The sequence below is a fragment of the Helianthus annuus genome, chromosome 11 (assembly GCF_002127325.2).
Source record: "Helianthus annuus cultivar XRQ/B chromosome 11, HanXRQr2.0-SUNRISE, whole genome shotgun sequence".
Classification (NCBI taxonomy): domain Eukaryota; kingdom Viridiplantae; phylum Streptophyta; class Magnoliopsida; order Asterales; family Asteraceae; genus Helianthus; species Helianthus annuus.
Window position 1 is genome coordinate 174303293 of NC_035443.2, and position 24055 is coordinate 174327347.

The window sequence follows — 24055 nt, forward strand, 5'->3', positions numbered from 1 at the left end:
TTTGAGGGCCTCGAACTCGGTTTGCATGGCATCTCGCCATAGTGGTTGTTTGAGAGCTTGGGTAATATTAGTGGGTTCGGGAAGGGTGTGAGTAGTGGAGTGGTATAGGACAAAATCAGAGTTGTGGTATTTCGGGTTGGGTTTACGAGTGGCTCGAGTTTGGTAAGAGGCAGCGGGTTGAGGTGAAGAGGGAGTTGGTTCTGTGGTTTGGGAAATATTAGAGGGAAATGAATCTGAGGGAATATGTATGGGGGATGAAGTGGTGGTTTGGTCCGTGGTGTGGGAGGGCTCGGTGGGCTGTTGTGGGAGTTCGGTGGGGGTGGGTGGAGGTGGTCGTCTTTGGTAGGTGATGATTGGTGGGTTGGAAGAAGAGGGTGCCGAAGTGGTGGCAGCGGGTGTGGAACTTGGAGAAGGAGAAGGAGAGTGGTTAGGAAGGGAAATGGATTGAGTGGTAAGGGGTAACCAAGTGTCGGGTGAGGGTGGAGCGGGGGTAGAGGTTTGAGAGAGAGATTCATAAGGGAAAATATGGTCAATAAAGTGGACATGACGGGATGTGTAGATTCGATTTGTGAGCGGGTCAAGAAGGTGAAAGGCACTTTGGGAGGATGAGTAGCCTATGAATATGCATGGCTTAGACCGAGACTCGAGTTTATGTTTCGAGTATGGGCGTAGCCAAGGGTAGGATAGACAACCGAAACCATGAAGTTTTTCATAGTTGGGAGAAGTGTGAAATAGCCGATAGTAGGGGGAATCATTGTTTAGAGTGGTGGTGGGTAATCTATTTATGAGGTAAGTGGCGGTGGTAAAGGCAAAGGGCCAAAATTTGAGGGGCATTTTGGCATGGGATAGCAATGATAGGCCGGTTTCGACAATATGGCGGTGGCGTCGTTCGGCGTAACCATTGTGCTCGGGTGTGTGAGGAGGTGAGGTGAGATGAGAAATGCCACAAGAAGCAAGATGAGAGGAGAGTTTAATGTATTCTCCACCATTGTCCGAAAATAATTGTTTTATTTTGGTTTTGAAATAATTTTCAACAAGTTTTTGAAAACGAATGAATGTGTTAAGAGAATCCGATTTGTATTTTAATGGGTAAATCCAAATATATTTTGTGAAATGGTCAACAAAAATAATGTAGTATTTGTAGCCATCGAAAGATGTAATGGGAGATGACCATACATCGGAAAACAATAATTCTAGAGGAGAAGTGGAATGCAAAGAAGATGAGTGAAAAGGTAGTTTGTGACTTTTGTTAATGCAACAAGAATTACAAGTTTCATGCTTGCTAGAAATAGAAGGGACAAAGGATGCTAAAAAATGTAAAACTCTTGAATGTGGATGTCCGAGGCAATGATGCCATGAAGACTTCTTGGTGGTTTGCAAGTGAAAAAGTTGTGGAGACTTGGTGGAAGAGAGCTCGTATAGACCATGGCTAGTGGTTCCCCGAAGAATTGTTCGGCGAGTGGGAAAGTCCTTAATAACAAAATAAGAAGAAAAAAATAGGATTAGTATGTTGTTATCAAGACATAATCGAGAGATAGAGATAATGTTTCGAGATATAGAGGGAACACAAAGAACGTTTTTAAGGATGATAGGGGTATTAGAAAAATAAAGAACCATAGTGCCAACATGAGTAATTTTGAGAGACGAACCATCACCGATGATAAGTTCCTCGGTACCGTCATATGGGCTATGCATGGAAAGTGCATTTAGATCATTTGTGATGTGGTGAGAAGCACCACTGTCCTTTAACCATGATAAATCGGAGTCCACTGTGGGGTGAGTAGCCATCAAATGTGCTTGGGGTTTCGGTTGAGTTTGGGTTCGGTTATAGGTTGGGAGGGTTATTTGGGGATGACTTTTCTTAAAAGATGGGCAGGAGGTGAGTGAGTGACCCTTGGTGAAACACCATTGACATTTACCAAGGAATGGACGCTGGGCAGAGGCGGAAGATGGAGTGGGAAGTAAGCCAGGAGCATTGCTAGGTGGTCGTGAAGGCCATTGTTTGGAATAGGGACGGGTATGGGCTACAAAGGCGGATGCCGGTTGGTGAATGGAGGTGGAGTCGGGTGGGTTTTGTGAAAGGGAGAGTTCATGGTTAATAAGTTTTTCGTGAAGTTCATGAAAGGATATGGGATTGTCACGAGCGTGGACTGATTCAATCACGGGTTTGTAGGCTTGGGAATCTAGTCCTTGAAGGATGGTATCAGTAACATCCTCTGGTCCATCGGTTTTCCAAGAATAGCCAATTCATCAACAAGTATTTTGATAGTTTGCATAAAATTTGTGATGGATTGGTCAGGAGTTTTGACGGATTTTTTTAGTCGATGTTGAAGTTGTTTGATGTGGCCACGGGATGGAGAGGCATAGGTGGATGCGAGAATTTTGCAAGCATCAAGGGATGTTTTGGCATTGGTGATGAGGGGCACAATTTCGGCAGAGAGGCTGCCAACGATTGCCCCGAACAGCAGGCGGTCTTGGCGATACCAAGCATGGTAATCGGCATGAGGTTTGGTGGAGCCATCGGTGTTGACAGTGGGTTTTGGAGCAAGGTGAGAACCATCTACAAATTTGTAGAGATCCAAACCTTGAAGGATAGCGTCTAGTTGGGTTTTCCAACTGAGATAATTGGTAGAAGTGAGTTTGAGGGAAGAGGGAAAGTTAACCGTAGTGACAGTGGGGGTGGTGGTAGTGTCGGCGGTTAGGGTGGTGGTGGAGATGATATTATCGGCCATTTGGAGGTGAAAAAAGAAAGTTAGGTTTTGCAAAACCTGGCTGATACCATATAAAAGTATCAAATCTTGTGTCTTTCCATTGAATAGAGATTAACATATATACACATGATAGAGCTAAAGACTAGGAACCAGTAGCTACAATTGAGGAGTAAAAAGAGTGCAGAATATTGACTAATAAATTACAATTACAACAAGCATTAATTGTGAATATTCATTCCGATTTGGTGGGAGACTCGGTTTTGACCGAGTGTGCTTCAATAACATATACAGTTTTATAGACATCTATGTTGTCATGTGTCGGTTAAAAAATTTGAAATTTGTATATGTTATTATGTCGGTTAAAAGGAATTTACAATTATAAACTGGACGTGTTTATGAGGCATGGGAATACTCGTGTCAATAATTTTGACTAAAATTACATGTGTAGATTTCAAAGAGTGGTGAAGATTATGGATATTTCAAATTTAAAGACTCGAATCAAGATAAGAACTCAGTTTTTGTCTCCAAATTTGATTTATGGGGCTCACCTTGTCTTCAAATTTTGTGATCCAAGAAAATTTCCTTGTAACCTAATGTATGTCAACCTTAAGTACCAAATGGGGAATGAAACCCTGCATTCATATTTTGCAACATACGGAGACGATGAATGGATGATGATAGAATTATGTCGATTCATACCTCACAAGAAAGATGTTGTTTTTGAGGTTCTACTTGAGAGATTGTCGCGATACTATTGTGGAAGTGGTGCAATCTACCTTGAAGGCATCCATTTTCGAGTCATCAGTGATGCAATTTTGAAGGTACTGTTTCAAATCATATAATTTAATTAAATAGAAATAAGTTAGCAATCTCATTCACACACATAAAGATGGATATACACACCACCTTTTGTATAATTTAAATCTGTAATGTATACAAGGGAGCAACCCATACGTTAGGTACGAGGAAAGGAAAAACCAGGAGCGGGCAATGATCTAGTGAAGATATTAGCTAATCGATGTGTAGATGAACTCAGCCTGCCATTATTTTTGGTGCATGAAGATACTAATGAGATTATAACGTCATCTTACATTTGTTTTTACATAGGTGAAACCAGAAGGATATGAGAAATTAAAAGGAGTAGAAAGAGACTTGAAATCAAACTCAAATTCAAATTCAGTTCAACAAATGTCAGTTGATTATGATGTAATAACGCAACTAGAAGATGGTGAAAAGGTTATTTACTCTTCAAATTTTTATACGTTTAAAAACGGTTAAACATATCTTATTGTTATGATATAGTTGTTAAACCTTTTGATGAACAGTTGTTCTCCTTGAGCAAAGCGAACGGAAAGAAATGGCACATGCTTTCAGCAAAGATGGTTTTATACGAGTCTTCCGATGTGAAGTGTTACAATTGGAAAGCTCTTGATGAATCTGAATCCAGGTTTGAATTTTGAGCCAACTTAGTTTCAAAAACTACTTAAATTTAGTAAAGCACAAGATGGGGAAAGAACTTTATTTTTTATTAGTTTTTTAACAGACAACTAATCATATATGTAGATTTCAAGAGGTGGCTGAGCTTTTATCGCACCAAGTATTTCGGATCAAATGCAAGATCGAAACCCAAAAGTTGTCGGCAGATACGGATTATGCATGTTATCTCGTATTCAAGCTATCACAAAAATGTCATGGTTTGCAATGTCCGGTGAAGGTGCGAGACGTACTCCTTAGGAAAAACAAAGAGTTTAAATTTCTTTATTTCAGATCTCCAAGAGCAGTAAATTTACACAATATTGAAAGGGTTCCAAAGCCGAGGGAAGATGGATTGATGGAAGTTATTGTGTGGGAGTTCAACTCAGGTAACAATGATCATGTTCCCATGAGTTTGAAATTGGGATGTTACGAAGGAACCATGTCCGGTCTTATGGTATATGGCATTGAATTTCGCCCCCTATGATATGAAGAATTTACAAGATAAAAACTTTGATCATGTTTTGTCCTTAACAAGTTGACGCTAACCCGCACGTTGCAGCGGGACGTCGATTGTAAACGTTTTTATAATAGACGCGAAAATTCTTGATATGTATGTATTTACAAAACGTTTTAGTTTTGACTGATCCAAAATATATCTGATAATCGGTAACGTTTCATTCATTTATAAGTTGTGGATATGTTTTATCAACTACTATCCAGTACCCATTTTACTTTTCTATTATTCAATTCTGCATCTAGTCACACATACATATGCTTAGTCACATATTTATGCAGAATCTAAAATCCTATTAAAGTGGTATAACACCCTAGCAAGAATCTATAGATCAAAGTGTAAAAAAATAAATGTTTAAAAATCTAAAGCAATATCATTATGTGGTAAATTAAATGAAAAAACATACAATTTGAAGTATGTGAGCCCAACCCACTAAAAGATATATCACCAACCAATATGCTAGCCATTTGCAATCCTTTAATAAAAACTCACCGCTGTTCAATAAACCCTCATGTGCCTCTTCTTCATGTAATAAACTTACTGCAATACAATACAATACAAAACCAACCCACCCCACCAATAGGAAAACACAGACATGTCATTGCATGCACCCTCCTCATGCAGTACGTGTCTTTTCTTTCCAACCAAGACAACTCTTTCCTATGTGTCAAAACCGAAGACAACTCTCTAGATACCAAAAGACAATGTTACAAATCGCCGAATGGGCATAATTTCGATTTAAGGTTTACCGTTTACTAAAGTTTTGTTTATATAAGAACAATATTGATAGCAATTCTGGTGTAAATGAGGAGAATTGTGAACGTTTGATAGCAATTCTGGTGTAAATGAGAGAATTGTGAACGTCAATTGTTTGTGTGAAATTTAGATATTTTCGGATGGATGAAGTGAAAGGGAAGCGCTAAAAATATTGTTCAATAATACTTTCATGAACCCTCACAACGGTTCGTAAAGATCAACACCCGTTCGTAGTTTTTTCATTTAATCGACACATCCTTTGCTTTTTTGACACAATATCTTTATTTGTAGTGTGTTTGTTGGTTGGTTTCGGCTTGCTGTTTCCTCCTTGGAAATAGCTTGCCAGTTTTGTGGTTGAATGAAAGTTGATTTTCAAAAAAAAAAAAAATCTTTAGGGAGGCGTGAGGGGTGACGTTTTGTTGGTCTTTGTATGTATAGATAATTTATTAAAGGGGTGTATATATTGGGACATGTTGGTTTGGGTTGGCAGTTAGCATAACATGTGTATAATATATGGTATGTGTTTATTAATGCAAAGGTATCATTTAAGGGTGTGATGTGAAAAGACACAACTATTAAGTTTGCCTAAGGTACCCCAAGTTACTTTTTTGTAGGGTTATATAATATTTAAAGTCTAGTGAATTTTGAGTATATGGTTTATATATAGGTGTATAAAAGTCTTGTAAATTTTAGTTTCCAATTCTTGGATCAAGAGACAGGGCCGGCCCGTTAGTGTATCAAACCTAGGCTACCGCTTTGGGCCTCCAAAATTTTAGGGCCTCCATTTGAAAAATATTATGTTTATATATTATGTATAATAACATTAAGTTTGATTAGTTTGTTGAATCTGATCCCTGTAGTGTGGTGGTAATCATTCCGTGCTTGTCAAAGCCCAGTTTCAGGTTCGATTCCCAGCATCAATTTTTAAACCTTATTTTTTTTCTTTTTAATTTAATGGTTTAGGTTTATTTTGATTTTATTTGTTAAGATTATAGTTATGTTGATTTTATTTGTTAAGATTTTTGGGTTTTATTAGCAAAAGCATCAATTTAATAGTGGTTTTTATCTTTTTGGTTTATTAAAGTTGATTAGTAAATTCTGTTATCCTAATTTGCTTTCAAATAGTCATTGGTCACAACCAAAAATTCAAAATCAGAACTGGTTCCCTTAGAAACAAGAATAAGTTTATCAAGTTTTAACTCTTAGGGTCTGTTTGGTATGTCGTAATGGAATAGATAGGTGAATGGAATGCACGAGGTAATGGAATGGACGATGTAATGGAATGGATCATTACCATTCCATGTCTTGTTTGGTTACCATGTGAGAATGAAATGAATTATCACTTTGTGTTGTTTGGTAGGAAAGAATAGACGAAGGAATAAAATCGGTGATGAGTGATGGTAGTCGGTGGTGGTGGGTGGTGATAGGTGGCAATGGTAGCGATGGTCGGAGGTGGTGGCAGTGGGTGGCGACGGTGGGTGGTGGAGGGGGCAGAGGTAGGTGGTGGTGACGACAATGGTGGTGGGTGACGGCGACGGTGGTGGTCGGTGGTGGAGGTGGGTGGCTGTTGACGGCGGAGGCGGGGGTGGGTGGCAGCTGTGGCGCGTTGGTGGCGGGGGTGGCGGGGGTGGTGGGTGGTGGGTGGTGGCGAGTGACGGCGGGGGCGGAGGTGTGGATGGTGGGTGACGGTTGGTAGCAGCAGAGGTGGGTGACGACTAGGATGGAGGTGGGTGGTGGCGGGAGACAGCTGGGGTGGAGGTGGGTGGAGGTGGGTGGCGGTGGTGGTGGCGGCGGAAGTGGGTGACGGCGGCGACGGTGGTCACGGCGGCAACTATGGCAGTAGTGGTGTCGCCCGTGAGTGAGTTATTAAAACCAATAACAATAATAATAACAATAATAATAACAATAATAATAACAATAATAATAACAATAATAATAACAATAATAATAATAATAATAATAATAATAATATATTTCCATTCCTTGAAGGAATGAAAAAAAAACACCACTTTACCAAGGAATGAAAATTATTATATTTGGAAGGTTTACATTCCTTGTGGAATGCTCCATTCCATTACCACTTAACAACCAAACATGTTTCTTTTCATTCCAATAGAATGATCCATTCCATTCTGCCTTCTATTACTTCATACCAAACGCTACCTTAGATAGTCTCAACAAGTTTGCTATAATTGTTAATATTTTTTTTTGGAAACATGGCAATTAGTATCTTTTGAATTTCTGGAATCTTAATCACTTGGCGTCATTTAACTTTATTTTAACAAATTATGTTTTCCTTCCATTAACAAAGTATAATGGATCGTGTTCGTTAACACGTTATCGACTCATTAAGCGATTAATCTAGTAATATTGGTGAGTTATCAATTATCATTAAGATGGTGAGTAAATTAATATGTATTCAAAAGGGCCCCAATTTTAATATTTGCTTTGGGCCTCCAAAAAGCTTGGACCGGCTCTGTCAAGAGACACAAATGCAAATGAACAATGAACATACACCATTTTATTATTTCGCCAAAAGCCTAAGATAAATTCAGAATGCAAGGAACACAGATAAAAACAGTGATAGATTAACCTGTTATGAGGAACCAAAATTATCAGGAAGATCAATTATAAACGTGTTCTTGTAAAACAGATTTTAGGTGCTGCTTAAATCCGGATTTGTGTTAAGCAAAAAAGGTTCCATTGCCGGGAATCGAACCCGGGTCTCCTGGGTGAAAGCCAGATATCCTAACCGCTGGACGACAATGGATTTGTTGAGAGCTAATACATTGTCTAATCCTTTCTCATATTACTTTTTGTTATTTTTCACGTTACAATTTATCATGTTGTATATAATAGTAGTTTGATAAAATTTAGTTATGTTATAAAATAGAGCTAATAATAGTTACACTTTGAAACTTCTAAATGTTTTTATCCCAAAGTTATCAGATTTTTCGAAAAAATTATTTGTTTACAGGTTGAATCCATATTATTATTATTATTATTATTGTTGTTGGTAAATGCCTAATTTCCCTCTTCCTCTGTTCACCGACAACGTCCATTTCCCATCCTCTTTTGACGACCTTTCTCCGTCCAACAACTTTGAGACTCTAACCGCTTTGACAACCACCACCCGTCTTTTCTGTCTCTTTGAATGAACACAAATAAATACCAAATTGTAGATGGGTTGTTATGTATGGTATGTTCGTTTGTTATTTAAATACGACCTAAAACACATAAGATCCGTGTGACTTTGATTATGATCTAAAACACATTAAATCCTAAATAAAAAGGTGTGACTTTGATTGTATTTCAACATGGACCCAAGTTTATGTTGAAAAGGTGTTCAATTTCCATAATGCTTTAATTTCCAAAAGGGCCGGGGGCGCCCGACCCTCCAAACTTTTCGCTCAGTAGTGTTACATATGTACGTTTCGCATATAACTTTTTAGGTATATACGTTTTCGACCCCCGGTTTTATAAAAATAAAATTTACTTATATATAATTTTTAGGTCCGGTGACTTCCGACCCCCCGGTGGAAATTTTCAAGCTTCGCCACTGGCAATCACAATACACGGATTTACTAAGCACCATTTCCGCTTTTCCATGGCTTGAGCACACCGACCACAACGACTGCAATAATTACATGTAAAATTAAAGACAGCGATGCACATCTTCCTCGAGATCTTTTGTAGACTTTTCACCTTGTGCAAGGCTTTGTACCCATCCTGATTCCTGCACATGGTTTACTACGCTCGACACCTATTTGCATGCCATTGACCAAAGTTATATAACATTTATATTCATGAACAATTAAATTCATGAACAATAAGTCACAGTCTGACTTTTATGGTCAAACAGATCACTTTAAGCTTTAACATTGATATAAAATTTTTAAAATATTTTAACAATTTTGATGAATAGACCAGAGTTGCTGAAACCAAATGTGAAAACAAAGATGATAAATTTGTTGCACGTCTATATGCATTTCAAAACTCAAAAGTCATGGGTTTGACCACCGAAAGTCAACGGTACTCTCTTGGATCCATTTGCATATAACAATTATTATGATCTGTTTATTATAGTAACACGGATTAGTGAGTTATAAAATGGTTACATTTTGTTATTCCTTGGACAACCGAGAACAAAAATAAATTGTAACGGTTAAGTAACAAATTAACAATTTAGGGCAAGTAATCGGCAGTTTTCATTGATACGGACAGTAAAGAATCACTAATCACGTTGACTCCTTTTTTTCGATATTCAGATGTAATATTTATCTATAAAGATTGAATGAAACTCGTTTGACAATAATAGTATTGGTCATCTCCTTAATCAGCAAAAAGAATCTTAAACTTTCGATGAGTCGGTTTTGTTAAGTAAAACAAAGTAAAAAAAGGTTCCATTGCCGGGAATCGAACCCGGGTCTCCTGGGTGAAAGCCAGATATCCTAACCGCTGGACGACAATGGAATTGTTGATGCTTTCCGTAATGAAAATTCTATATTCATATAACTTGTTTTTCTCTCACGTTGTGAAGTTTTTGTCAATCTGATATTTATCATGTTGTTTTATTGTTTTTAATATACAAATATTTTCTAATGTATAATATGACTTATTTTGTAACTACAAAATAGAGTTAGTACGGTTATAATTTTTTTTAGTATTTTTATAATACACAGCTTCAACCTGTTGAACGTGTAAGAAATGCAGATTATTACTAAACTAGTCATTTCACTTTTTCGTTTTTCATCAACATCACTTTCCCGTCCTACTTCGTTGATCTTTATCCATCTTTTTTGGGTAAAGGGTTACCCCGGTTAAAATATGATCTTTATCCATCTGACAACCTTTAAACATCAATGACCTTGGCTACCAAGACGCACCTTTCCTACCTCATCCGCTCATCGGCCGAACACATAAAATACCAAAATGAGTCCATGTGTATGTGATTTAATATGATCTATTGATGTCAAACACATAAAACCCTAAATTAAAGGTGCAACTATTTGGAGTTTGTGACTATATTTCAATTTGGATTCAAGTTTATGTTTGGTTTGGTTTGCTCTAATGTGTTTGTTTTCTATCATGTGTGTTCATTTGTTTTGTCTATATCTTTTAAAATATAGTGTATATAATCTTTTATATTTCTTGATCCATTGCACAATCACACTTTGGATACAAAACCACATTTTCTTTTCTTATCACACTTTAATTACAATATATCATCAAACAAAATAAATAAATATAAAAGTCAAACATGGGGAGAATGTAAGAGCAAGTAGAGTCAATGGCATATAGAGACAATTTGAAGGTCAACAACAACTAAAGGATCTCAATTTACACAAGAATAGGGCATATATTTTGTTTTGTAAAGACCACAAATCGCGTACTCCTGAACAAGACCTCTCACTCAAATACGCGAATGCAACCACAATACACGAATTTACTAAGCACCATTTCCGCTTTTCCATGGCTTGAGCACACCGACCACAACAACTGCAATAATTACAAGTAAAATCAAGATTGCGATACACATCCACTTCCTTGAGTTCTTTTGTAGACTTTTCGCCTTGTGTAAGGCTTTGTTCCCGTCCTGCACGTGGTCTACTGCACTCGTCACCTATGTCAATGCCATTAACCATGGTTATAAGTTATAACGTCTAAATTCAAAAACAATGTCACGATTACTTTCGAGGTCATGCAGATTAACTTTCCGCTATAATATTGAAATGATTTTTAGAAATATTTAACATTTTTAACAAGTAGATGGAAGATGGTAAATAAATTTTCAAATAAATTATTTTTTAATGTAATCCTACATTTCAAAAGTCACGGGTTTGACCAACAAAAGTCAATAGTATTCTCTAAGATACATACGCATAAAGCAACAAGGGTTAACGAGTTATAACAATAGGTTTTAAAATTTTAATTACCTGTGTCTCTATGTTGTCGAGCATTTCCCCTTGAGCATCCACCAATACAGCCATATCCATAAATATCTGCATCAAAAGTAGACGGGAAAATGTCACAGAATAGTAACCACAATTTGAAAAAAAAAAAAAAAGCATCGAATTCTCATTGGTCCCAAAAGAATTGTAAACTTTAAAAAATCATTTAAGATCGTTGAATATAAGTCAAATGCCTAAAATACCCTTTACAAATAACTTTACATCTAGCGGCACCTACGAAAAATCAGAGTCATCGGCACCTCATGGTTATTGAAAAGAAATATTCATAGATATATGTATGTGTATATATATGTGTGTGTGTGCACCTGTTGCAAATCAAGAAGCTTCCTTTCTACTTCTCTTACTGCATCATGACGTTCTTGGATCTCCGCCAGGGTGTCAAGTACCTATACGAGCCCAACATCAAAACCGAATATACAAATTATTCACTAAAAAGTCACACAATTACTTGAAGTTAAAATTTTATAAAAATAAACTTGTTTTATATGAAATTAATTCATTGACAAGACAGTTGTGGAGGTGGACCCCACAAGTAACTAACCTGTCCTCGCCCCTGTTCCCGAATTGCTTTCTGAAAAATCTGTTCACTATCACCTGTCTCTATAAGTCGATCGATTGTCTGTAGAAATAAAAAAAAAACATTAGAAGTCGATCAATTGTCTGCATAAATAAAAAAAAAAAAAAAAAACATTTGAATATGCATTTATGCTATAAATCAATATGGTCTAAGAATATAGAAAATACCACACCTCTTCATCGGCCCTAGTTCCCGTCACTGAAAATAGTCAAATTAAAAAATTATAATAAAAGCAGTAAAAATAATAATATTATAATAATCAGCTTAGATAACAAACGAGATTGTAAAAACCTGTATACACACGCCTCTCCACCACCTCACGATGTTCTTGATGAATGCTTTCTCTTAGAGTCTAGATACATTCATTGCAATTTGTAAGTAAAAAAGTTACGAAAATACATACCGAAGATGAATAAACGAGGATCTAGAAGCATCTTTAATACCTGAAATTCAGTCATCTTGTCTTTAAACTTCTTCTTCAAAGAACTGCAAACGAACAACACCGTTAATTTAAGAGTAAACTGCCATTTTGGTCCCTGTAGTTTGGTCACTTTTGCCACTTTAGTCCAAAACTCAAACTTTTTGCATCTGGGTCCCTGTGGTTTCAGTTTTATTGCCATTTTGGTCCAAAAATGAAACCAGGTCATATTTGTCTTATAAAATCCTGCAATTTTGTCATTTTCCTCAGGGGCAAATCAAGTCATATTTGTTTTATAAAATATGGTATTTATTTATAAAAAAGAAATGATCATTTTGCACATGCGGAAAATGACAAAATAGCAGGATTTTATAAGACAAATATGACCTGATTTCATTTTTGGACCAAAATGGCAATAAAACTGAAACCACAGGGACCCAGATGCAAAAAGTTTGAGTTTTGGACTAAAGTGGCAAAAGTGACCAAACCACAAGGAGCAAAATGGCAGTTTACTTAATTTAATTTAGATCAAGTTAATCAACTTTCAGTAACAAGCATGTTAAGTTACAGTGTAGTTGCAGTTCTTGATCGGTCAATTCCCGTTCCTTTTCCGCACCCGGGCTTCTGTCTGTTCGCCAAATTCTGGTCCACGTCACAAATTAGAAATTATTGACTTAATAATTGCACAAGATACATACGTTCATTGTTAAATGTTAAATAAATTATCTATGATCTTACCTCCTTGTCAAGTTCTTCAATCTTTGATTTAATAAACCGCGCAATCTTTCCAACTTCGTCCACATCTTTCTCCATACGCTGCTTGATTGCTGCAAATTTAATATAACATTTAACTATCAACGATTCAATTCTATATTAATAACTGAAAAGAATTGAATATTACCTTTCATAGCCGCAGCTTTCGTTACAGCCCGTGATTCCTCATGAGCATCCTGAATATTACTTTGTTAACATAATTACTTCACTAATTATTACCCTAAAATAAAAAACTGAACTTTTTTTTGTGGCACGTAAACAAGGTGCATAGTGTGTATGAGCTATGCAGTTAATATCGGTGATGTATCAGTTATCTGTCTCCATGTAAAATATCAGTTAGAATATCGGTACCGATATTATCGGCGATATTGACCGATATTTGACTGATATATCACCGCTTTTCCCGATATCAGTACCTTTCTTCTTAGTTCTACCATTCGTCTTTCTTCTTATTGCTGCTATTAGTGTTTAATTAAGTCTTAACTGTAAATTGTTAGTGTTAAATGTCCTAATGAGTTCCTACTTGCTACAATTGTTGGTGTTTTGCAAGTTTCAAAAGGTTAATTTGTTAATGGTAGGAGAGTATACTGAATTGTTAGTGTTAAATTGCTATATATATAAATTCTGCATGATATTAAAATTACCGATATCCCACCGCGATAACCTATATCTCAAATATCAGTCCTTGACCGATATACTATATTTTACTGCATTAACTGCATAGTGTGTATGAGAGGGAAAGGGGGAGACCTGTAACTTTTTTAGTAGTTTATTTAGCTTCTCGTATTGTTTCTCAATGGCTTGAACCTAGAAAAAGAAAAAATATATTCAATAAGCGTCATGAGTTAAGCCGACGAAATTAGACATTTATAATTGTAGAACATATATTGGAAGTAGATTTGTTTGTCACCTTTTTGAAAAATTCATCCAACCCTGACTCTCCGGAATCCGCATTACGTTGTGTTCCCATTTCAAGATCTCCGTAGCCATGATCTTGACCCCGAGGGTTCTCAAATGATTCCTATGAGAACGTAATTCAATAAATATGTTTCAACACATGAGATTATAATCATGCACAAACCATGCATGTATAAAGTAGGGGTGTAAACAAGCCCAGAGGCTCGAGAGCTACACGGGATCATGCACAAAATTTTAGTTTTTTTTTAAATATTATAAGGACAATGATGATTATAATCCAATCCTAAAAAGCCCAAGTCGGTTTCAACTTAGGCTCATATGTATTAAACTAATAGTATTGGTGAGCCGAGCTTTGGCTCGTTTAAGCGATATCGAAGCGAGCTGGAGCCGAGATTTTAGCTCGTTTGAGATTGTTCTCAAAATAGCTCGAGCAGAGCCCGAGCCTAGTCGGGACCCCTAGTATAAAGTAAATAGTAATACGCGTAGATCTGTCGAGTGAAATAATAAAGATTTCCCTCCAAATAATGGAAACTAATTCCGATTTCAGTTGATTAAAACGAACAACCATCATTCACATATATATCTTATAACAACCGTAATATTGCAAAATATTGGCACCATCTAAGGAACAAATAAACCTATAAAGTCAACATTTTTCGGCTTTCTTCTTGTCGATAATCATATATTCATACCCATTCCCAGCCATTCCGATTCCTACTTCCCATTCAACCCAACTATGAAACTCTATACACTACACATACTTATTCGGTTATCCCTAACTACAAACCAACACAAACCCCAGATAGCCATAATTCATACGCACACCGTCCGACTTTCAAAACTGATAACAATTTAACGCGATACAAACCACTTTAAACTCCAAATTTGATTACATTACCTTTGACTTCTACCCAAGATTCATTAACCACATTAAATAAACACAAGAATCACCATAAAAATATATAAAAAGGCTTAAAATTGACAAGAAAAATATAAAAATTAATCTCAAAAATCCACTTTAACCACTACACCAAAAACAATACCTCAACTCAAAAACTGTTATTTATTTATTTATTTTTTTTTTATTTTTGAAAAAAGGAAAATATCATTCCACACGAAAAAAGGCAATTACAAAGCAATGGCAGGTAGTCGGGCAACAAGTTGCGCCGCCACCCCCTTTTGAATAGAAAAACCAATTCTACTAAATACAAAGTTTGAAACCTTTAGCGACGAAGAATTACTATTAACGACTTATTGAACCCGATTCAAAAGTCGCACTGCGTCAGGAGCGAGACCACCAAAGGTATCAAACGCAAACGGGACAAACACATGTTGATTCTCCAGGCAGGCTTTCTCATGTTTTGCCACTTTGCTCGCCTCCGCCTTGAGCACCGCTTGCCCTACGACAAAGACCTTGTCCTTGAGCCCGACAAGGGGGGAGACTCCAGTTAGGTCTACACAGGCGTGTTTCCCCCTTTCCCATCCAAACACAAGGATGTCCGCCGGGCGTAAAGTGGACCTCCCCTCTAAGGGGTCAGTCAAGAAATTAACTGGAGCCTCCTTTTTATTTATTTATCTTTTTGTTCTTTTCGAAGGTGTTAAATTCAAAGGTTACAATCACTCCAAACTCCAATCAAACAAAATAATCAAATAATCAACACTACTCAACCCACCCTTGACTTTACAAATCCCAGCTGAATACAACCTATAAAGTCAACATTTAACACCAACAAAGATCAAATCCAAACACTAAAATAAAACTACACAACATATAAAATCTATATACTTGTGATCAATGCAGCTTGTCTTGATCAAAAATTCGAATGACCCATTATACAGAAACAAAAAAAGATTGAATTTTTATAAAGAAACTTACAGATAAAAGATCGTTCATGGCGGATTGAGGGTGGATCTTTGTTGTTAAGATTAGGGTTTTCTTTAGCTTTGATTTGTGGGAACTCAAATTGGTTTGGGTTTAGGTCTGGGTTTGGGTTTATTGAGGTGGGGGAGAGAGAGAATGTGTAGATACAGCAGGGATATAGAGAGAGAGATTCGGTGACAGATCGTGTATACAGGGTTTTCTTATTGGTTGGTTCATACTCTTTTTGTTATAATAATTATTTATTATTGTGTTACAGAGTTCCCACATCTACGTTTGGAAATTAAAGAAAAAAGGTTGTACTTTTTGTTTTATCTTTCTTTTTATATTTTCATACTAGTACTAAGCTTCTGCGTTGTAGCGGTTGTTATAAAACTATGTCAAGTAGTATTAATCCTATATCACTGTCAGTGACCACCAACATTGGAAAAGCTCGTAAAAACAAATTAAATAAAAACGAAAAAAATAACGACGAGCGAAAAGCAGGCGTAAAATCTTTGAATCACGAACGCTCGTTGCAGAGAAATTAAACCGAAACGTAAAATATAAAAAAAATAACTAAGTCAATCCAGGACCCGCACATTGGTCGAACTTGTTAAACGGAGAAAAATAGATGTCATGTGACGGGCCAGTCAAACGGGAAAAAATATACGAAAAAAATGTTAAACCCAACATATGCACGTTGCGGTGCATTTGTCACACCCCAACCGATGGCAGAAACATCGGGGGATGGCACTGAGCGAAACAGATTGTCCAAGAGAAACCATAACACTATTAGTGACAATATATTTAACGTTAAAGTCCCATACCAATAACATATAAAGCATAAATAGTTATTACAGACATTGTTCTCAAAGACAAATAAACTGTTCCGACAACTCAGATTTTATTGAATGACGTTTCTAGACCACTTACTTGATTCACCAAGCAAAGCATCCTAATCAACCTGTCACATACGTTAAAATAAAATCAATACACAGAGTGTAAAGGTGAGCACACAAGTTTAATAGTGTCACACCCCAACCGATGGCGGAATCATCGGGGCGCGGCACTAAGCGAATCAGATTGTTCAAGAGAATCCATAACAACTATATTGCGATAATATTTATTACATTCGTTATCCCATACTAACAAATAATACAATCACATAAGTCATCACAGATTTCTTGTCCTCTCGAACAGTTCAAATCCGACAACATAGATTCTTTTTAGGTGAGTTTCTAGACTTCCTAGCTTGATTTGATGTAGACTTCGACTAAACCTGCAACATACGTTAAAATATTGTCAATACAAAAGTATTAGCGAGTATACAGGTTTGATATGTAATAGAATAATAGATTAAAAGTGCTGCGAATTTCCATATGCATAAACGTAATACACGACATATATACTCACAAAACTGATACTACCAGCTAAGTCCTCGATGCTCGACTCTTCGATGGCATAACTAGACCCCGTCGGGCGCAATAGTACTATACTAGTCGTGGTGGGACGTCACGAGTATTAGTCCTAGCATATATGCAACTAGCATCACGTATATCTATGCAAACAGTTATTCGCAAGTGATGGATTGACAATTTGAATCATTCGTTTGATAAGTTCGATTTACAAGGAACGTATGTTACACCCAAAATTCGATAAAAAGGGGTCAAGTATACTCACAGTGCGTATTTGGTTGGATTAACGGAATGATGCCTGAGAATGCCCTGATTTCAGACTGATTACATGAGTATTGGATTACGCGTTAAATGGTGTCGGAATACGCGAAATTGGACGATAGTTAGGTCGAAGTTGGCCCATTCAGATGAATGGCTCGATCGAGTGGGCTGCCCGATCGGCCAGCCCGTCCGATCGGCTAGCCTGGCCGATCGGCTAGCCTGGCCGATCGGCTGGACCGCTCGATCGGCCAGCCTGTTCAGCTGTTCTTTGGCGACTTTCGCGTGTTTTTCGGTGGTTTGGTCGAGACGCTGTTTTGACGTGTTGAACAACTGAAATCCCATCAATTCCGACCTGTTTTAACGGCCGGGAATCACCCCGTTCCATCAGAACTGGCCGTTCTTGGTGGTTTTTTCGTGTTTAACCCGAAATTGGTCGTCTTATCGTTAAGAATCAGATCTTTGACCAACACGACACTAAGAATGAGTAGAAGGTCGGTATAAGCTCTGGTTCTATCGTTTTAAGTATCGATCTGATGTGAAAACCTTGATTATTCTTGCGGAAGTTCTTAGATCTGAGTTGTTCTTGGTGGAATGAGGCCAACACTTGAAGTTCATAAGAACTTCATGATGACATCACTCTAGAACATCTCAAATCTGTAACTTCTTGATTGGAAAACATAGATTTAGACGAGGTTTATGCAAAATCGTATGGAAACCATTCGGATCTGAGTTGTTTTTCATGGAATGACATCACTCTTGAAGAACTCCATGGTGATATCACCCTAAAACACTCCAAATCCGTTGATTTCACGGTTAAAAGTCGAAAATCCAAAGGTAGAAAGATGAAAGAATGCATATCGATCAAGGAAGTACAAGATTTGAGTTGTAAACTTACAAGAATCGCGAGAAATCGAGAGATTAAGCGGCGGGAACGTCCTGGTCGAGTAGCAGCGGCAACAACAAGTGTTTGGAGTGAAAAGACAGGTATTTATAGGCAAGGGAGAAGGAAGAAGAAGGAGAGGTGGCCTGGTTCGGATGGCCCACTCGATCAGCCGGCCCAACCGATCGGCTGGCCTATCCGATCGGCTGGCCTATCCGATCGGCCGGCCCAGCCGATCGGCTGGCCCGTTCGATCAGTCGGCCCAGCCGAATGGCTGGCCTGTCCGATCGGCCGGCCCAGCCGATCGGCTGGCCCGTTTGATCGGCCGGCCTAGCCGTTCGGCTGGTCCGTTCGATTGACTGGCCCAGCCGTTTGGCTGGCCCGTCCGTACGGAAGCCTTTCGATCCTCGTTTTTGGTGCGTTGCGATAGTTTGGGCCATGTTTTCATATATTTCTATTATTATTTATTTATTTATCATAATTAATCACAAAAGGGGTCGCATATACGCATCTATATATCCAATTCTTGGTGTGATGATCGAGTTACGCGTGCCTTCGAGTGCGTTCTTCGATGTGATGAGCCACAATGATTATCGGGGCACTACTTGCTCGTGTTGCCGTCATCGTCGCGATGGCTGGAGACATGGTACTCACCCGATAGTCTTTGTTAGCGTTGCTTGTTTACGTTTTGACACCTCACGGTTATCGAGGAGGGTAGATTAAGTCCTCACTCAACATCATCGTGAGTGTTACAATTTATGAAAATAGGTTTGTAATAGCGATAGAATATGCGTAATTATTCGATTATACTTCGATTTAGCGATATATCTGATATAGTTACATTATGATCCGAATCTCTGGTGCTAGGCGTAACGAGTGTATCGAGTAGTAACAACGCTCGAAGGTGCGGGTTGTTACAGTCTCCCCTGCTTTAGGAAATTTCGTCCCGAAATTAATCCATTAGTAGGGTCGTAAGAGTTGATGCGAATGAGAGTAGCGATTAAAGCGTCTAGATAAGCGAGCGATCGATTAAAGATTCGACGAGTGAGAGCGGTGAGAAGATACGATTCGAATAACCAAAAACGATGACACACACAAAAGCGACTCCATATCGTTTTAAACTTACCGATAATCGATTAATCTTCGAAGATATTTAGGAAAATCCCCTCATGGCGCGGTGCTAACTGCATCGATGTCCACACCAACGCTATGGGGAGGGTTTTTTTTTTTTGTTATTTTGATAACAGATTTTTGAGTTATACATTTTAAAAGAATTCGGCGGCAAAATAAGTTTTAAGAAAATTTTCCTACAACGTGAGTTCGAGCTGAAACTCGATTGTCGAACCATCGTTTTCGGGAAGATTTCTTTTTGTTATTGCAAAAGTTTTTTTTTTAAGGAAAAACTGAACTCATGAAACTTCCTTTGGGCACGGAGCTAAATTGATTCGATGTTTTCTCCATGTTGTAAGGAGATTTCACTTGTCCAACGGTTTTAACAAAATTTTATAAAAAATCGGTTTTCTTTAATAGTACGGAAAAATGATTTACATCGAGCCCCACGTGGCACTTTCCCACGAAAGTTTGTTAATATGATTAAAAAACTTATATATAGGAAGTACCAGCGGCGTATCCACCATGTTTTACCCATATTACCTCTGTTTCGTGAGGCGGTGTCACGCGCGCCGATAAGACACAGATAGAATTTCGATCCCTCGGTCCAAGCGATAGAACGCTAGACCGAGTCTTGAATTGAAGCGACTTGGATGTAGACAAGGCGTTGATAGCGAATGCGAATAGTTCGATCATACGAAACATTGATATGGCACACTGGGTTAGAAGACGGTTGATAAGCGATAGCGAATGACGCGATTTTGATTCGACTAGGTGCGATTTCGATTCGATCCCACATAAAACCTACATGGCATGTTTCCACGAGAGTTGCTAATATAGAAAACACCACGTTTCCCATGTTAGTTTTGTCCCGTGAAGCGATGTCATGTACCCTAATTCTACACAACTGCGATAACTTCCAAGTGATAACCGAATATCGATAGGCAATAGGCCCTGGTAGATGATAAGTGACGATCGTTGCGTTGCGAACGATATGCGATTTGATTGAGTTGAATATGCCACAATAGTAACTATTGCTAGCCCGCATGGCCTCTTTCCACGGAAGTCTGCTAATATGGTCAAAACACCACCATGTTTCGACCCTCTTAGTTTCGTCTCGTGAAGCGAGGTCGTGCCTGCTAAGATAACACAGATAACACGAGTATCGATGAGTGATAGCGACACGCGATGAGAGTATCAAGTCGATGAAACAGGCGCGAAATGCGTTAAGGCGAAAAGCGACGAGTGAGTTTCGATACTCGTCTAGCGATCCACGATAAGCGATCCACACCAGGCGGTAGAAGTTCACACAATAGCCATTAACTAGCGTTAGAGATTGCGAGATAGACATCAGATACGATTGCGATTTCGAGTCGTATATCGAGTGATTTAGATTGCAAGATGGATTCAGCAAAACTGCGATTGAGTTGCGTTCTAGACTTACGATTGCGTTGCTCCAATTGCTCTTCGGGGTGAACTCACCTAAGTCCATCGATGTGGCAATTGCGTTGCGTACGCAGACTTACGAGAAGTCTCGCAGTGATGCGATTTTAGTTTTGTTACGCCTTTGTAACGCCCTAACACGTTTTAACCTAAGATTCGCAGCGGAAACTACATACCTAGAAATTTCCTTCATGATATTCTTTCTTTCATTTAAGTACATTAATCTCCTTTATAATTTAATCCAAAAACTAACATACATGTCTCAATTAAGTGACTACGTACACACCCACATACAATCCGTGTCTTGACTCGATTTTCAACCGCGTACGCTTCTAGATGAAACATCCAAACATGTATAGCCTGCAGTCACCACATTCAAACACATTATTAGCAACCGATGACATAATACAAAAATCTTAACACAAGCATAATAGTGCGTCAACATTTCATGCTTTTTCTTATACTAGCCCCTTCATCCATCCATTCGATTACTCGCATCGGATTGTGGAGTCAACCTTCACATCCTTTGTTATCATGCCTATACTTCACATTAATTCTCAATAGAAAAACGATTAGTACATTAGCTTCCATTTATATGATTATGTCCTCAAATATACATAACTCATCTTATTCATTCAAACATAATTTCATTATGTAAGTTTCTTATTCTTACCCAAACCTAATCGAATCTCTTTCTTAACCACTTCCAACCCATTCCATTAAAACTTAACTTACTACTTGCATCGATCCATATCTTCTTACATTGCATTCAACAATTAACACATATCATAAATACATTACCAAACTAAAGGGTAAGTTCGGAGTTCACTTACCTTTGCGCGTCCGTATTCTCGTTCACTTACTTGATTGAGTCTTCTTAGCCCGTTAGCCTTCAATGCTCCCATCCATCTTGACATGATTCCTATACACTCATGTCATTACATTCACATTCTTATTAGCATATATGCTCATACATATGAACAACCATATCAAATTCACATCTAACATACGACTTACATGAAGCATACTCAACATCATTAATTCATTTAAACAAGCATAAGGTATACTCGACATCATCCCTAGATAATCTTCACATGAACTATATCTATTTACCCATTACTTGCATACAATTTCACTTATTATTGTCTTTTAGACATTTCATCAAACACCTAGCGCGCGTATCGCTTTCTAAGCATATTGTACAAGTGCTTTAAGCATGTTCTTCCTTATTTCATTTTATGAACCATTACTTTCAAGCAAAATCTCACAATCATAAATTTCACATCAAGTTTATCTATCTTAGCCTATCATACAACACCCTATACATCACAAGATCACACTATAACATCTTCAAATTCATCATGATCATCATCTTCACACTCATGCAATGGGTTTTATTCTAAATCACCCAATTACTTGAAATTATTCATAACACAAGTTCTATTTGGTGTTTCTAACACCTCTACATGCTTAATTTCATACAAATTCATGGATTGATCATAACCCACTTCAAACAAGATCATCAAATCTGAGTTTTAAGACTTACCTTATGATCCCCTTGTGAAGGTGATCGTTAATTCATGTTCGGTTGTGAATTTGGACTTCATTCCACCCTTCAATTTGAAGTATCAAGAACAAGGGTTTGAACCCTTGTTCTTCTTCTTCCTGATCGTCCCACGCACACCAAGTGTGTGTGTGTGTGTTTTCCTTTATTTAATAAATCATGTTTCCCTTTTTAACGGTTTTGGTCCCTCAAATTTCGTTTCAATTAATAATGAGACTTACACTCATTATCTTGTTACTCATATACATGTCACCACTCGGTTAAATATTCCTAGTCAACTTTTATTTACGGTTTCGCTTTTACCCCAAACGGTATTTTACCCGATTTCTTAATATTAACCGAGTTTAAATTATCAAACCCATTTTGGGGTGTTACAGCCTTGCGATCGATTTGTATCGTGTTGAAAATAACCAATATGATATAATAGTTCTGATAACGTCCCAACTCCACATGGCACTTTCTTCACGAAGCTTCGGTAGTATGGTAAAGCACACCTTGCGTTACCCCTACTACTTATGCCCCGTGCTTTGGTGTCACGCTTCGTTGACATGGCCAAGACCCTTGATCATGCTTTTAAACGTTATGGCACCATTAGAACTTCACTACGATCTCCGTGCACTGACCAAAATAATCTCGTGTGCACCCGCGATTAGTTGTTCCTTGCACGTACATTGTACCTCATTCTAAGAGTGTTGTAAGGGTAAAATACATTATATAGTACATAGTGCTAGCGTTTAGACGGTGCTAGAGTAAAAGAGAAATAGAGTCCACATGCGACAATAGATGGAATAAGCTCCACACATAGAAGAAAATGATAGCGATAAGTCGTATTATTTTACAACAACATTAGAAGCATAATAACGTTGCTGTGAGGGACACTTGCGGAGACTGCGGCTGTTGCGGACCTCCTTCAGAGTTACGGTCCTGCGCGGCAGTGCTGTGTATGATGACCATACCAGTTGCAATTTGCGCAATAGCGACAATTTGCTTCTGGCGGGTGATGATACGTGCACGTGAAACACAGGGGATGGGGCCCATTGTAAGCACGTTTCGGTTGAACTGGGACTGATTGGAGAGGTTCGGGTTGCGGCAGTCGGGTTGTTGAAGAGTCTGGGCTCACGGTCTTTCGTTTGCGGCTAGGTTGCGCTTCCTGAGATGATGCAGTGTCGTCGTCGGATTCGTCTGATGATTTGACAGAGACATTGTCGGAGCGATCCTTAGAGGAACCTTCAGGGGAGTAGTCGGATGATCCCTCGTCCGATTCGCCAGAGGAATCGTCGGATGAGTTGATGATGATTGCTTGATGAGCTTGTCTGACAGGCTTCTTGGAGAAGAACCCGTCCAAGACTCGTTTACTGTTGATCTTTGCGGCTAAACGGTAGGCTTCTTCGATGGTAGTAGGTCT

At 38.1% G+C, this 24055-nt stretch overlaps 3 protein-coding genes and 2 non-coding genes across 5 annotated transcripts in view; 2 read left to right on the forward strand and 3 right to left on the reverse strand.

Moving 5' to 3' along the window:
- Window positions 1-4794, forward strand: part of LOC110891106 — a 31639-nt gene extending 26845 nt beyond the window's left edge. Inside the window, exons 6-9 of the mRNA XM_022138764.2 lie at window positions 3160-3532; window positions 3819-3947; window positions 4037-4158; window positions 4275-4794. Of these exons, the coding sequence (XP_021994456.2) occupies window positions 3160-3532; window positions 3819-3947; window positions 4037-4158; window positions 4275-4671 (1021 nt within the window). The 3' untranslated portion in view covers window positions 4672-4794. The remainder of the gene's footprint in view (window positions 1-3159; window positions 3533-3818; window positions 3948-4036; window positions 4159-4274) is intronic.
- A 2178-nt stretch (window positions 4795-6972) lies between these two features.
- Window positions 6973-7319, forward strand: LOC110888799 (glycine-rich RNA-binding protein-like). Its single transcript, XM_022136306.1, has 2 exons — window positions 6973-7135; window positions 7177-7319. Exons 1-2 carry the CDS (start codon window positions 6973-6975, stop codon window positions 7317-7319), a joined length of 306 nt encoding a protein of 101 aa, XP_021991998.1.
- An 836-nt stretch (window positions 7320-8155) lies between these two features.
- On the reverse strand, window positions 8156-8227 carry TRNAE-UUC. Its single transcript has one exon. It is a non-coding gene; the product is annotated as a tRNA-Glu (tRNA).
- A 1631-nt stretch (window positions 8228-9858) lies between these two features.
- TRNAE-UUC lies at window positions 9859-9930 on the reverse strand. The gene has a single exon. It is a non-coding gene; the product is annotated as a tRNA-Glu (tRNA).
- Window positions 9931-10727: 797 nt separating this feature from the next.
- Window positions 10728-16202, reverse strand: LOC110891107 (syntaxin-132). The gene is made up of 13 exons (XM_022138765.2): window positions 15993-16202; window positions 14109-14219; window positions 13949-14005; window positions 13326-13374; window positions 13163-13251; window positions 12993-13066; window positions 12450-12492; window positions 12298-12358; window positions 12179-12204; window positions 11971-12048; window positions 11735-11815; window positions 11394-11459; window positions 10728-11080 (listed from the first exon to the last, which is right to left on the reverse strand). Exons 1-13 carry the CDS (start codon window positions 16008-16010, stop codon window positions 10907-10909), a joined length of 927 nt encoding a protein of 308 aa, XP_021994457.1. The 5' UTR covers window positions 16011-16202; the 3' UTR covers window positions 10728-10906.
- Between the last annotated feature and the right edge of the window lie 7853 nt (window positions 16203-24055).

Excerpts from the sequence above, each read along its gene's own strand:
- LOC110891107 (XM_022138765.2), bottom strand. Across the intron at positions 11,460-11,734 it reads AGCTTCTTGATTTGCAACAG|ATATTTATGGATATGGCTGT; the intron begins GTGCACACACAC and ends CTTTTGATGCAG. Across the intron at positions 11,081-11,393 it reads TCGACAACATAGAGACACAG|GTGACGAGTGCAGTAGACCA; the intron begins GTAATTAAAATT and ends GCATTGACATAG.
- LOC110888799 (XM_022136306.1), top strand. The coding sequence starts at position 6,973 with ATGGTGGTGGGTGACGGCGACGGTGGTGGTCGGTGGTGGAGGTGGGTG. Across the intron at positions 7,136-7,176 it reads CGGGGGCGGAGGTGTGGATG|GATGGAGGTGGGTGGTGGCG; the intron begins GTGGGTGACGGT and ends GGTGACGACTAG.